Source organism: Vairimorpha ceranae (genome assembly GCF_000988165.1).
Source record: "Vairimorpha ceranae strain PA08 1199 chromosome Unknown NODE_7, whole genome shotgun sequence".
Classification (NCBI taxonomy): Eukaryota; Fungi; Microsporidia; family Nosematidae; genus Vairimorpha; species Vairimorpha ceranae.
The window spans coordinates 59,022-73,904 of NW_020169302.1; the positions used below are offsets into that span (position 1 = coordinate 59,022).

A 14,883-nucleotide genomic window follows, 5' to 3' on the forward strand; every position below is an offset into this window, starting at 1 on the left:
TTGCCTAAAATGTAAGTTTATTTAAATTTTTAATAATTTAATACCCCTTAGAATGGAAATGGAACGCCAAGAAATAGAAAAATGTCTATATAATGCTTTGAACCCAAATGATGCTATCAGAAGAGAAGCAGAGATGCGGATTACTGATTTTCAATCGAAGGATTATTGTTCATTTGTGCAAAACGTTGTTTCTATATTTAAAGATATAAATTCTTCTATGGAACTTAAAATGCTTTCAGGAATTATTTTAAAAAATTCTCTGCATAGTTCAGACGCTAAAATACAAGACCTCTACGAACAAAAATGGAGTGCAATTGACAACAATACGAGAGAATATATAAAAAAGCAAATTATTGAATGCTTTGGCAATACAAACGAAAAAATTGCTAATCTAGCCGGATCAGCTTTGGGTTATATAGCACGGATTGAATTATCTTTAAATTTATATTTTGATTTTTTCGATGTAATGGTACAAGTTATGCAAGATGATTTGAAAGCATCGGCTGTATATGAAGCGGTTTCTACTTGTTGCGCTACACTTACTAATGAAACCTTGTTTAATTTTAAAATGTTTCTTAACACAATTTTCAATATTTGCATGATGAAGTTGGAAAATCCTCAAACTAGTGCAAATATAAAAGAAGTTGCTCTAAAATGTACAATGAATTGTTTTAAAACACTTCAAGATGTTTTTAATAATGAAAATGCTGTAATTAGATTTCTTAATAGTATTGCTATGTCAACTACTACCGATGCATCTTTGACACCAAAAGCTTTAATTTGTCTTAACAAATTTGTTTTTTTAAATTATAATTTAATAGAAAATAAAATTCCAGATATTATTACTTTTTTTAATAATTTTTGGACATTACCTTCTGAAGAAGTTCTAGTTCAGGTTATTGAATTTTGGACTATTCTTGCGGAAATCAAAGAGATTAATTTTATAGAAGAATATTTGGAGTTTTTACTACCACATGTTCTTAGGCTTATGAAAAAAAACGAAGATTATGTAGATTTAAAATGGAATGCTCACAAAGCATCGGCTTATTTACTAGAGACAATATCTGAAACTTATGGATCTAAAATTCTGTTTAATAATCTTGTATTTAATTATATAGAAAGTGAATTAAATTCTGGGGATAAAATCAGAATAGACACTGGCGCAATAGTTCTGGGTAGTGTTATAGTTAAAGAATGTGATCAACAACTTGTTAATTTTATAAAAATACTAATTTCATATATGAAAGATCCTATAACTGAAGAGTCATGTCTTTGGTGCCTTGCAAAAATTTGTGAAACTAATTTTTACGCAGTAGTCGAGCATTTGGCTTTCTTGCTAAATCAGACATGTGAAATAATTATTTCTAAATCGCCATCTTCTACAACAGCTGCTTGGATTTTAAATTCGATATTTATTTCGTTAAATTTTGTTAAACAGAAAAAAATTTATTCCACTAAATTTTCATTAGAAACTCAACAAGCATTAAAAGAATGTGCATTTAAACAGATTAGAGAACATTTTACAGAAATACTAAAAGTATTGATAGCTGCAAATGAGAATGTTAGTCTTGAAAATTCTACTTTACGTGTCGCATTATTTGCTGCCATGGCTGAACAGATACGATTTACTGAACCAGAATATTATGAATTGCTGGACAATGTTATTGTATATTGTCAAAATAAAATTGTAGAATGTGTTGAAGCGCTTAATAAGGCATCTGCCAGTCATATTCCTATCATAGAAGATATTTTATCTAATTATATAATTTTATCAGAAGTGGTAATCGGGAAAAGATCCAAAGACTCTGCTTCCTTTTTATTGCCAGTTTATATTTCAGTTTTAAAAAGTAAACCATCTTCTGCTATTGGGGAGGTTTATATTGCTGTTACATCTAACATCCATGACTTTTCTAATTTTTTAGAAGAGTTTGTTCCTTTTATTGCTCGAGATTTAGGATGTCTTGATTCTTTTATTTTAAAATCTGCCATAAATTTAATTGGTTTTATGGCTAATTCTATACAGAAAAACTTTTTTCATTTATCGACACAATTAATTCCGCTTTTGATACAAAATCTGAGTTCTAAGCTTATTTCGAAACAAGTAAAAACTCAAATTCTTTCAGTATTTGGTGATATCGCTATTTCTCTCGAGAATAATTTTGAACAATACATTGACATGTCTATGATGATTTTTATGCAAATTATTAATTTAGAAAAAGCATCTGATCCAAACTATGTAGATGATTTAAGGGATAATGTTATTCAAATGTTTAATTGTATTCTTTTTGCCACTTGTAAATCAAATAAATTAAGAGAAGTTATTTATAAATTAGTTGAAGGTATTAAAAAATTATTGGCTGATGAGAATTCTGAAGAAACTTTGACGTCTATCGCTACTCTTATTACTGATCTTAAAGCAGTATATGGTTTACATTATGATTTAAATGGAAAGTGGGTTGAAGACTTTTATAATCAATATATTACATCTAAAAATCCCGCATTAAGAAATGCAGTACAGAAAATTTATAATTAAAAATTTATATTTAATATTTTTATCCCCAACTTTAATGTACAAAATAATAAATGAGGATAAATCAAGCGAAGGCATTTCATTTATTGTACAAGAACCGCACTTTGTTAGTTTTAAATCTCGTACAATTCAAGAAAAAGAAGATCTTAAAAATATTACAATATACAAAGCAACAAATAAATACGACAATTTTTATTTAAAGCCTGTATTAGAAAATATTTTAGATCTGATTAACATAACTAATTATGATTTTGAACTAATATTTTTTGATGAATTAGATTCTTTATGTATATTTGAAATATTTATTTTTTTAATTAATAAGGCTTTTAACACTAAGTGCTTGTTTGAAAGAAACGAGAATCAAGATATTAAAATTTCAGTCAATGGACAAGTTATTTTGTGTACAAATATGTTATAGATTAAATATTTAATAGGAGTGATTATAAATAAAACTTTTATTGGGCATTTATAAATCATTAAACACGGTTTTAAATATTAATTGTATTTCAACATTCTTCTGCTTTTTTATAAATTTTTATATTTTACCCTGCATGAAAAGATACACCATGACACCAATTTCAAGAAAAATGCAAAAATTACCTGTCAATGGCAACAAGACACCTATAAAATCTAGACAATCTTTTGCACCAGATGAAAATAAAAAAAGGGATGTGCGAATGGTAAGAGACTCTAATTATAAAAAATCTTGTATAGATAATGTTTATAAATTTCTATCAGAAAATAATTTTGAAGGCAATTTATCCCAAAAAGTTTTACAAAATCCATCGAACAAAGATTTTCAAATGATTTTTAAATTTATTTTTTCATTTATAGACGATTACGAGTACACGAATAAATTTGAAGAAGATGTTATAAATATTTTAAAAATACTAAAATATCCTTATTCCTCAGAAATAACAAAAAGTCAACTTACAGCCATTACACCACATATCTGGCCAATAGTGCTAAGTATGTTGTCTTGGATGATAGATCTTATGTTGAATATAGAAAATCAATTTAGTAATTTATCTTCTGAGAATAGTATCGATACTTTTTTTAATGAATTTGTGAGTAACGCATATTTAAATTATTTACAAGGAAATGAAGATGATGAGGCACTTGAAGAAGAGTTTGAAACAAAGGTACAAGCTCTCTATTCAGACTTGTTTAAGGATGTAGATAATAGAAAGGCAATACTATTAAAACTAGAAGATGAAATTTCTAGTTTACGATCAAAACTTGAAGGAATGGAAAATTTGGATGAAAAGAAGAATGATTTGTTAGAAGATCTTAATAGTCTTATATCATCACAGAAACAATTGGAAAATAAAAAGTCTAAATATTTAAACATTATTAAAAAGACACAAGAAGATATTGAACTTGTTGAAAAAGAAGTAAATTTACTAAAAGATCAACAAAATGAAATTAAACAGAAGATTGAACTTCAAAAAATTAACCCAGAAGATGTCAAAATAATGAATAAAGAAAAGGTAGAATTGTACAAGGAATTGGAAAAAATTACACCTGAAAAAGAAAAATTTATGGTAAAAAATAAAGAACTAGAAAAAAAATTATCTGAAGTTTATGAAGAGGTTGAAAGACTTAACTTTGATTTTAACAATTTGAGACCAGATGTGAATATTAAAATGTCCAGAAATGATGACAAAAAATTTTTTAATAAAGATTTAGAGGAAATTCGTAGAAAATTAGAAAACGAACATAATACATACATACAACGTTTAGAAGAATTAAAAATTAGTAAAGATACTATAATTAATATTAAAGAAGAAAAAGAAACAAACCTTAAGGATTTAGAAGGAAAGGTAGAGTACAGTCAAGGAAAATTGTTAACTACCGGAGAAATTTACTTGAAAAAGAAGAAAAATACAGAAGACGAACAGAAAAAAAATAAAAATCAAATGGAAGGACTGGAAAGAGAATTACTACAACTGAATTTAGAATCAAATTCATCTTTGATACAAAGTGAGCAAGGTCTTCATAAAGCGAAGATAGGACTTGATTTAATTAGAAATAAATGTAAACAAGAGAAAGATGTTATAAAAAATTTAATATATAATTTTCAAAATAATATGGAAAGTTACAAGTTGACAATGAAAAGATTAAATGATAAACTACAAAGTATGAAAAATCAACAAGAATAAATATATTGTAAAATTTTTTTTAGTCAAGAATTTATGTTTTGTCTTGTAACTTGCTGCAGAATAAAAAGCGTTTGTTAGATGAAAACATGGGTTAAACTTATAAAAATTATTTAAAAGTGTTTTTGTCAAATATATTAAATGTGACAGTATAATATGAACATACACTTAATCCTGCACACGTAATAAGATAAAAAAAGATTAAAATTCATAAATTTATTTTTTAACCAGCAGAGCAGCAAAAAAACCTATAGTTTCTTTGTTATTAGTAGAAACACACCGTACAAACTTGTCTTTTACTTCAATACCATTAAAAACACCATTGTCAAAAATTTTAGCTAAATCAAATATTTCATATTTATCATCTTTTATAACTTCATTAATAACATCTTCTCCTTCCTCTTTGTGTAATGAACAAGTAGAATACACTATTTTCTTAGCACCAAAAGATAAAGCGTGCTTTAAAATTTTTATTTGAAATTTTTGTAAATTTTTTATTCTTTCATCATCTTTTTCATAGAAATCATGCATACCAGATCCGCTACATGATGGATCTACGACTATATAATCTATATTACTGTATTTATCAGGCTTTATATCAAAAAAATCTTTATTAATAGTTTCAACATTTTTCAACCCAAGCTTATTAACATGATAGTTTAGAATTTTAAATCTTTTAGAATCAACTTCAATTGCATAAACTTTACCAGTATTTTTTAACAAATTGGAGAGGTGAGAAGTTTTATTTCCAGGTGCAGCACAAGCATCAATAATCCTTGAATTTGGCAAAGGATCAAGGATATAAGCAGGCAGGCAGCTAGCAATATTTTGAATAACTATCTTTCCTTCTTTGTAAGCTTTATTTTTAGAAAAGTCTACTGCTTCTAAAAGTTTATAAACATTAGGAATAAATGTACTTTCTAATTTTAAATTACTAATATCTGAATGTACACCCTTTACCGTATTAAGCCTAATGTATTTCTGTTTAATAACATGAAAAAGTTCGTTTTCTTTTTTGACAGACTCAAATTTTTCTTTCCAAAATTTGTTCTTAACTTTTCCAATTAAAATCTCATTGCATAAAATCAAACTGTAAAATTTATCTTTCTTCATAAAATTTGTATCTTGAATAATCTTAGAAAGAAGATCATAATTTTGAATAACTTTTTCTATAATTGGTAAATAAGATACTGGTTTATTTCTTTTGTATATTTCATTCTTTAAAGTTGTCTTTTTGTCTATTATTTTGTTAAGTATCTCTGCACATTCAGAATAAATTAATCTGAATCTTTTGTGGATGTTCATTTACGGTTAAAAAAATTTAAAAAATGTATTCGCAATTTTTGTAAAATTAAAAAAATCTCCCAGACAGGAGTCGAACCTGTGACCATTCGATATCTACATATTCTACAGTCGAACGCTCTGCCACTGAGCTACTGAGAGTTGATGTTTGGCTTAACTAATAATATACAATTTTGGTTATTGTTTATTTAACAATAAAATATTTTTCTTTGTGGTTATTAAATGTTTAATATGTTCTAACAACAATTTTTACTTTTCAAATTTCGAGCTAATAAATTGTTTAAAAAGAGTTGAAAGCTTTCAAAAACAATCTACCTTTTGGTTAAATGCCTTTCTTGGTAAAACAATTTATTGTAAATTTATTTGTTGCTTTTGAAACAAAGTGCATGAAAAAAAACATTTTGGCATAATAAAATATGGAACAGGAATACAAATCGTACAGAAAATTAGAAAATGATAAAAATTATGAACTGATTTACAATGCGTTGAACCTTCAAATTAAAAACATTAAAAATTCTTGTATAAATATTAAAGATGTTGTAAGCATAAAGAAATATATAGATGATGAGATAAGAGCAAGAATGTTTAACAAAAAAGGCATTCCAACTTTTATTATAAAAATAATAATTCTTTTAGGTGATAACTACGAACAAGAAATGAAAATAAAGATTATAAATCTACTAGTATCTGAGTATGTTACAGAATTTCAATTATTCATTATTAATGAATTTAAGAATTTAAGCGATATAAAAAAATATTATAAAAAAGTCAATGATATTCTTGAAGAAATTCAAAATGTTTATTTTAATTTGCCACAAGAATGGAATACTAAAATTGTAATACTTAGTGACATTTATATTATTATAAAACAGAAAATTTGTGATATAATATTTTTTAATGATTTTAAGGATACTGAATATTTAGGTTCTGTAGAATGTATTATAGATAATGAAAAAAATATGATTGAGTTATTTAAAGATTCAAAAAAGTCTATATTTCACCTTATAGTGCCCTTTATCAACCCTTTTTATAAACAACTTTTGGACAAAACACCAGAATCCGAATTTGATCTTAAAAATAGTGAAATGAAAATTTACAAAAATTTTGTAATTTTTTTCCAGGAATTTCAAAAAATATATGAAAAAATCGCTTGTTTTCAAAATATTGATGCCATAAAACAGTTAATTGACGTATTTGAAGAGCACATTTTAAGACTTATGCGCAGCATGGGTAGAATATACTTATGTTGTGATTATGAATTAGAAGCATGCAAAAATTTTAATATAAATGATCTTGAAAAAATAATGACATCTTTAAATACATTATTATATCTTAATGAATGTATCACAGATTTAAACACTTCCATTTATTGTTCATATAATATTAATATAACACAGAATATATTTATAAAATTAGGAAACCTTGAAAATAAGTACAATAGTATACTAGAAATTTACGTTAGAAATGTTTTAGAAAAAATAGATTTTACAAAACTTAGTATATCTGCAGATATTATACTAAATCTTGACACTTATATTTTTTATTTTAATTATGAGGATTTTTACGAGGAGTTAAAGATTAATTTAGTAGAAGTTATTACATTACAAATTTTATGTCGTATATATTTATTAGACTTTAATGAAGAAAGTGCCGAATTAATGATATGTGATCTTTATGAACTAAAAAAATATTTAAAAAGTCACTGCAGTAATGTTAGTTGTTTTAATATTTTAGAATCATATTTAAAAATATTTATGTGCTCACCAAAGGATATGCAATCATTTATAGAAAATTTCAAAATTCTATCAAATAATGTTTTTAGTTTTAAGCAGATTGTTTGGTCATTGAAAGACAAAGAATCTGTACTAGATTTATTGGAAGCTTTCGATTCATACAAAACATTTAATCTTTAAACATAAACAGAGAAGCATTTATTAGCACCTAAAAATCACAAAACCTTATTATTTTTTTATGTAACGTTTGGAAAGGTATAAGTACTAAGGATAAAAAAGAAAAATATTATAGATGTTATTCATTGATGTGCTAAAATCTTTTTGCATTATTTACATGTTTTAATATTAACTTCAATTAAAAGATTTAGAAACAAATACATAATTATTTATGGAAATTTTTGAATTATTTTTTAAAAATATTAAATTTTGTTTTACTTACAATTCTATAGATATTAATATTGTAAAATAAAATGGTTTTAAAAGATTTTAGTTCATGTAAGACATTAAAAAAGGCTTAAACAACGATATGTTTACATAATCATAGTTAATGTAAATTATTGCACTTTTCTGTAGGATTTTTAAACACAAAAAATTATATTATTTTTGTCTGTTCGTTTTTTTCCGATAATACAACACTAAAATGTAATATATTAAAATATATTGACTAATAATTAGACTATCATTTGGAAATAACATTTAATAAACACAGAAAAAATCATTAAAGCTTTATAATTTTTTTTTTCATGAAAAAAAGAAAAGGTGCTATCTTCTAGAATTAATTAAAGTTGTAAAAGGTTGTAGCTTATTATTTTTCTAAAATTAACTCTTGAATTTTATTATTTAAAAGCATTTATAAGAATTAAAAAAGAAATATTTCACATTTTATTACATTCTTTGTTTTTCTATTTATTAAATACTATCTTACCTAATTATATAAATGTCTTTCAAATGTAATCAGTCTTTGTCAGGATGTATTAATGAAACATTAGGTATAAATGAGTGCTTTACACGTAATGTATTTGGCATGTCAGTATTTAAATAATTATAATAAAATAAACCTATGTCTTATCTCAATAATTTGTTTTTCACCCCTTATTATTAATGGTTATAAAATGGCATGAAAACGTTTTACATTTCAAAAATAAAAAAATTGAACTAGAACAAAAAATTCTCAAAGTCGCACAATACACTAAATGGTTAGTTGTAGCTACGCCGCATAAATTATTTTTCTTTGGAAATGAAGATTACACAATGTCATTTCCTATTTTAGCAATTGATATTGCAGATAATCATGTTATTTACCAAGACAGAACAAATTATAATATTTACAAAGTATTACATCCATACGATGAAGAAATATTTTTATTTAATGCCAAGAATTTTATTTTTAAATTTTTGTATTTGGATAAATATTATTTTTTAGAAAAAGAAAATAGATTTTTTATAAAAAACGATGAAGATTTTTTTGAACTTAAATTAATAGTTTTAAACAATTTAGTTAATTATATCTTGTACAAATTTGATATTGGTGAATTAAACGCTGTTCAGGATTTTTTAAACAAATCCTTTGATACACAACAAAGAGAATATCAAATTTTTTTATATACAGATTATGTGATAATATTGTACGAAAATACACTTACATTTTTAATGAATGAAAATAACAAACTTGTAATTAGAGAGCCAATTTATTTAAATGAAAAAATATACATGCATAAAATAATAAGATTTAAACTCATTACAAAAAGTTTATATTTATTACAAATTAATAACTTATTATTTTACAGAGACAAGTTAATATCTCAATTTAGTAAAAATTTTTATCCCGGCGCATTTTGTATCAATAAGTATTCTTACTTTCTGCACGATATCTTTTGGAAAAAACCTGACGCGTTAGAACTAAGATTTTTAGAACCCCTTAATGACGATTTACTTCTAAAAGTTATATCGGAATGCATAAATACTGGAAAATATAACTTTAACAATATTTGTATCGAAAGAAACCAAATAGACGATATTCTTGAGTTGGAGTTTATAAAAGAAAATAATTTGGTAGATTTTGTCAAAAAAATACAAAAATATGATTTTTTAGAAAATTCAATATTTTACAGTAAAATTAACCATCTTTCTTTTTACAAACCTTTAACGATAGAAGTATTGGATTTGAAATATCTTTTATCTATCAATTATAAGAGAATTTTTTACTATAATCCTAATATACCTGTAAATAAAGATGTAAAAAATTTAGCTTATATGATAATTTATTACGAAAAAAATAGAAATGCAAGATTTAAAAAAGTTAAAAAATTGAACATGAAAGCTTTTTTTAAAAAAGAATATAAAGATGATCGAATGTCTGAAGTGATAAATTTGTTTTATGAGCCCGTCAAAATTTTTAATTTAGACGAAAATATAAACGAAGATACAACAGAAAAAAGTTATTTATTGAGGATTTCAGTAAATATCGGAAAATCATTTTGTTTTTTTGATAATAATTTTTTTATAAAACAACATAAACTCAATGTAGATAGCCTTAATAGACATCTAATTTTTCCATTAGAGAAAAATGGAAATATAACAAATATAGAATTAAAGGATAAAACGTGGATTAATTGGCCATCTTTTAATTACGGATGCTGTAAAATATTAGGAAATAAAAAAAAAGTCAATTTTAAACATATACTAACATTAAAGGATATAAACGAATTTATGTTATCTGGACTTGTATTTGGATTTGGAATAAAAAATCTATTTAAAAATATAGAATTTTTAAGTATTTTAGAGCATATTAATGAGGAACAAGGAATACTATTATGTTCGACATTAGCAGCATATGGTATTTCAAATAGAGGAATCAGAAATAACAACTTTGAGGAGTATTGCTTTAAAAACATCATGAGCGAACAAAGTATTAATGTCAGAATTGGGTCATTGATCGGTCTTTCGAATATTTTTGCATCTACAAAAAATTTGCGCTTAATTAACATTTTAAAAAAAGAAATAGAAAAAAATGGAATATTTTTATCTGAAAAATATAATAAAAATAACACTACTGTATATGATAAATATTATAAATTAATATGTACATTCAATCTTGCAAAGGTTGTAAATCAATCAGATGAATTTGTTTTTTTAGAAAATAGATTATGTGAACTGATTTTTAATGGAATTTGTTTAAAAAATAAATTTAAGCATAAACAGAAATTTGAACGACATAAAGGAGATCCATTAGAAGAAATATTTTATTCACATATGTTTTTAGAAGAATGTTGTAGTTTGAAAAATAATAATTCCGTATTGTGTCATAAAGTAAAAAATTCTAATCTGAATGAGATTAATTGTAAAATAGCTAATTTTGATGAGCGTATAATTCAAATTGAAAATAATATTGGAACATTTACTATTTGGGATGTTTTTAAATATGCAGGGATAGTATTCTATTATGGAATTAGTAGAAGTATTAAAATAAAAAGAAAACACATTGATATATTATTAATGGTTGAGTCAATAATGATTAAAGATAGTAGATTTAGGGTTTTGTTTGATTATATTCTTATAGCATATTGTCTTTCTAGCAGATCAAATTGTGATTTAGAGCTTTTAAGAATTATAAGACGGCAGATTAAAAGAACGGAAAATAAAAGAACTAGAGATATTTTTGTTTTTACAAACCACGGAATAAAAAAGGAAAACGTCTCAAGTTTAACATATGGAGATTTTGAAAAGTATAAGATTTGTTTAGGAATTTTATGTCTTGGACTAACAAAGTTTGAAATAATAGAGTCAAAGTTTCTGAAATTATCATTAATAAGTACATTTTACGTAACTTGGCCCACTTCTCCACATGATCAAGAATATTTAACTTTTTATAGATATGAATTATTTCAAAATATTGGTAAAAAAACAATACCAAGCTTTAAACATTATTTATTATCTAAATATTTTAAAAAGAAATTTAAAAAGCTAGAAAATAAGGAAAAGAAGTTTATTCTTGATGTCTTGGGTGATTATTATGAAAATTATCATAATAAAGAAGATTATGTAATTGATATAGAATATTTAAAAGATTTAATAATAAAATCTACTTAATGTTAACCGAAAAATATAAATAATAACTATTTAAAGATTCCTTAATGTTTTAAATAATTATATTTCTTCTTGCTCTAAAGTCAACCCACATATTTCACATGTTTTTAATTTATCTGTTCCAATAAAAGAATGTGTATGTTTTTTATTTTCAGTGGTTTTAACAAACGTGCGTCTCTTAAGATCTCTAATTTTAATTTTTAACTTTTTAATTTTTCTGTTTTTTATTGTTTCTGTCCGTTTAAGTTTAATTTTTTCTAAAGCATCTTCATTTCCATATTTGTTCATGCTAATATTAATTATTTCATCTTCTAGGTATAACAACATATCATGCCAGTTTCCTTTATGTGGATTGGGTCTGGAAATATATTTTAAATTTTTAAGATCATAATCAGATAATAGATACTCTTTTATAGCTGTAGTTTTTGTTACAAATTTTAGTTTTTTATATCTGCATTGTGAACAGCACATAATTGCAAATGTTTTGTGTAGCTCGTTATCTATGAATGGTGAACTACAATAAATACATTTAGTATTTGTATCATACGGTAAATCGTCAATTAAAGATTTTTTAGAAGGAATTAAAGTATTTTCAGAAATAAAAAATCCATTTTCTTCATCTTCCATAGCAAAATAAGGAGTGGTGAATTTTATGGACTTAAATAAATTATTTATAAATATTTTAAACAAATTAAAATTTATTTACAATTGTGTTGTATGTGGATTGTTGTATATAAATGGTTTAAATGTTAAATGTTTATCTATGTTTGGTTAACAGTTATATTGTATTATTTTATCATAAAAATAAATTTTAGTGCATTCTTAATTTTAATTTTATTGTTAAATATTTCATCATCCTTTATTTACAACATTAATTAGCAATTTTAAAAATCATTTTTTGCAAATTTCAAGTTATAGAAATTCTGGAATAGGTGATGTAAAGTTTTTGTGTTTAATGAATTTAATAGGCCTTTAAAATGTTTTTCAACTTTTTTGGAAGATGGTCCGAAAATCCTTCATGGCAACTTAAGCCTTTAAAATATGCAGAAGAGAATGAAAATAATTACGGTGGAAAAGTTTTTCTTCCTCAGTCGGTATTAGAAGACCTTGTTGTACTTCAAATACAACCACCGTACACATTTCAGATTTCACGCACAGACACGAAAGAATTCACACACTGTGGTGTGCTTGAATTTACAGCAGAAGAAGGAACTATAGTCGTCCCACTGTGGATGTATAACCAACTGGATTTAAAATCTGCAAAAGAAGTCAAGCTAGCGTATAAAACCATTGAAATGGGGACATATCTAAAGCTTTTACCTCATACACCTAAATTTTTAGAAGTTGAGAACCCAAAACAAGAACTTGAAAATGTATTAAGATTTTATCCGACATTAAGCTTAAATGATGAAATTGAATGTGTGTTTTCAGAAATTGGATTAATTAAATTTACAGTTACTGAAATAGACCCCAGTGATGATGGTGTTATATACACTGTCGACACAGATTTATCAGTAGATTTCTGTGAACCAATCGGATACAAAGAGAAACTTGAAGATGAAAAGACCGTAAATAAGTATTTGGAAGTTAAAAAGACTATTGGAGATGTTAACATAATTAGTATGAATAAAATGGGGATATCTTTTCATCCAAAAGGAGAAAATTAAATGTGGGATTTTATAACTTTAATTTAAAAATTTTTAATTTATTTATGAAAAATAAAATAAAATTATACCTTTATTGTTCATTGTATTTATGTTGAATTCCTCAATATAATATTCAAATATTAATTTATGTCATTCATGATAATTTTTTAAATATTGTAAATAAAGATTAATTTATAAATAATTGATTAGTATAATAAATAAAACACTAAAATTACTGCTGTTATTAACAGAAAAAAAATTATTTTGTTTCTAGGATCTCTGTTCATGGAATCTAAAAGTTTCTGAAAATTTTGTAGGTTCTGGAACATAAGGCCTGAATTTTTGCGCGTTTCATTTTCAATGCTTTCAATAAGCAATTCCTGTTGATTTAATTTATCAGATAATTCAATCACTACACTCTTAATTTTTTTTGAAGTTTTCTCCAACTTTATTTCTTCTTGTTTCATGTTTATTATTTAATTAAATATTTTTTGTAATGAATTTTTAAAACAAGAAAATAAGACTTATATTGTTTTATAGCATAATTTAATTAAACATGTTTTATAAAAAAGCAATTTTTATTTTTGCATGATATTTATTAAAAGAAAGTGTTAAGAAAAGAAAAGCTTTTTGTGCTGATAAGAATGTTAAACTAAAATTAATACATTTCTAAACATCTTAATATCAAAATATTTTTTATTCAGCACACATAGAGTCTTCATCAATAGACTCATTCTCTTCTTCTTCTTCAATTTCATAAATTCTAAATCCATATATTTTTGGTACATATTCTTGCAATTTCTTCTTTTTGAATTTATAAGGATATGTTATTAAAAGAAAATGTGGAAAATACTTTCCCCAAGCACATCCATCCAGTCCTTTAATAGGACCTTTTGGTAAATAAATACAAACACAGTTAAAACAATAAACTTTGGTAGAAGATACTTTTGGTTCATTACTTCCACCAATAGGAATTAGGGGTGTAGAACATCCTACACGGCTACAAGAGCCATAATCCTTATTTAAAACTTTTTCTAAAATATCTTCTAAACCTGTTGTTGTAAAAATGTACCTTTGATGAATCAAATAATATAAAGCAGATTCTTCTAATATATCTTTACTTGTGGTATTATCTAAAATGGCATTGTAGCATGTCTCAATATTGGAAATTTTCTTATTTAAACCGACAAGATTAAAAGAATCGTTTATGTAAGAATCCGGAATACGAGCCAAAAATCCATGTTCTTTTTTTAAAAAAAACTTACCAGTCCAATATTGTGACTCGGAAACTTCAGAACTTTCTTCTTTAAATTCTAGTGTTTTTTCTTTCATATACAAAAAATGAAGGTATTAAAATCTTAATTTTTTCCATAAATTGGTAAAACAACAAATTTTACTATAAAAAATATAAAAGAAATTTTAAAAAA

At 24.6% G+C, this 14,883-nt stretch overlaps 9 protein-coding genes across 9 annotated transcripts; 5 read left to right on the plus strand and 4 right to left on the minus strand.

Moving 5' to 3' along the window:
• Positions 1-58: 58 nt before the first annotated feature.
• Positions 59-2,533, plus strand: AAJ76_700059080 (karyopherin beta; the record flags this gene model as incomplete). The annotated part of the gene is made up of 1 exon (XM_024476298.1): positions 59-2,533. One exon carries the CDS (start codon positions 59-61, stop codon positions 2,531-2,533), a length of 2,475 nt encoding a protein of 824 aa, XP_024331822.1.
• A 548-nt stretch (positions 2,534-3,081) lies between these two features.
• AAJ76_700062103 (chromosome segregation protein) lies at positions 3,082-4,692 on the plus strand (the record flags this gene model as incomplete). The annotated part of the gene is made up of 1 exon (XM_024476299.1): positions 3,082-4,692. One exon carries the CDS (start codon positions 3,082-3,084, stop codon positions 4,690-4,692), a length of 1,611 nt encoding a protein of 536 aa, XP_024331823.1.
• A 213-nt stretch (positions 4,693-4,905) lies between these two features.
• Positions 4,906-5,994, minus strand: AAJ76_700065015 (nop2-like nucleolar protein; the record flags this gene model as incomplete). Its single annotated transcript, XM_024476301.1, has 1 exon — positions 4,906-5,994. One exon carries the CDS (start codon positions 5,992-5,994, stop codon positions 4,906-4,908), a length of 1,089 nt encoding a protein of 362 aa, XP_024331824.1.
• Positions 5,995-6,407: 413 nt separating this feature from the next.
• AAJ76_700065429 (ubiquitin fusion-degradation protein) lies at positions 6,408-7,904 on the plus strand (the record flags this gene model as incomplete). The annotated part of the gene is made up of 1 exon (XM_024476302.1): positions 6,408-7,904. One exon carries the CDS (start codon positions 6,408-6,410, stop codon positions 7,902-7,904), a length of 1,497 nt encoding a protein of 498 aa, XP_024331825.1.
• A 921-nt stretch (positions 7,905-8,825) lies between these two features.
• Positions 8,826-11,813, plus strand: AAJ76_700067847 (hypothetical protein; the record flags this gene model as incomplete). Its single annotated transcript, XM_024476303.1, has 1 exon — positions 8,826-11,813. One exon carries the CDS (start codon positions 8,826-8,828, stop codon positions 11,811-11,813), a length of 2,988 nt encoding a protein of 995 aa, XP_024331826.1.
• A 57-nt stretch (positions 11,814-11,870) lies between these two features.
• On the minus strand, positions 11,871-12,437 carry AAJ76_700071458 (dna repair protein; the record flags this gene model as incomplete). Its single annotated transcript, XM_024476304.1, has 1 exon — positions 11,871-12,437. The coding sequence occupies one exon, from the start codon at positions 12,435-12,437 to the stop codon at positions 11,871-11,873; it is 567 nt and encodes a 188-aa protein (XP_024331827.1).
• A 350-nt stretch (positions 12,438-12,787) lies between these two features.
• AAJ76_700071809 (ubiquitin fusion degradation protein 1) lies at positions 12,788-13,477 on the plus strand (the record flags this gene model as incomplete). Its single annotated transcript, XM_024476305.1, has 1 exon — positions 12,788-13,477. The coding sequence occupies one exon, from the start codon at positions 12,788-12,790 to the stop codon at positions 13,475-13,477; it is 690 nt and encodes a 229-aa protein (XP_024331828.1).
• A 185-nt stretch (positions 13,478-13,662) lies between these two features.
• On the minus strand, positions 13,663-13,923 carry AAJ76_700072944 (target snare coiled-coil region; the record flags this gene model as incomplete). Its single annotated transcript, XM_024476306.1, has 1 exon — positions 13,663-13,923. One exon carries the CDS (start codon positions 13,921-13,923, stop codon positions 13,663-13,665), a length of 261 nt encoding a protein of 86 aa, XP_024331829.1.
• A 229-nt stretch (positions 13,924-14,152) lies between these two features.
• On the minus strand, positions 14,153-14,788 carry AAJ76_700073809 (casein kinase ii subunit beta; the record flags this gene model as incomplete). Its single annotated transcript, XM_024476307.1, has 1 exon — positions 14,153-14,788. One exon carries the CDS (start codon positions 14,786-14,788, stop codon positions 14,153-14,155), a length of 636 nt encoding a protein of 211 aa, XP_024331830.1.
• Between the last annotated feature and the right edge of the window lie 95 nt (positions 14,789-14,883).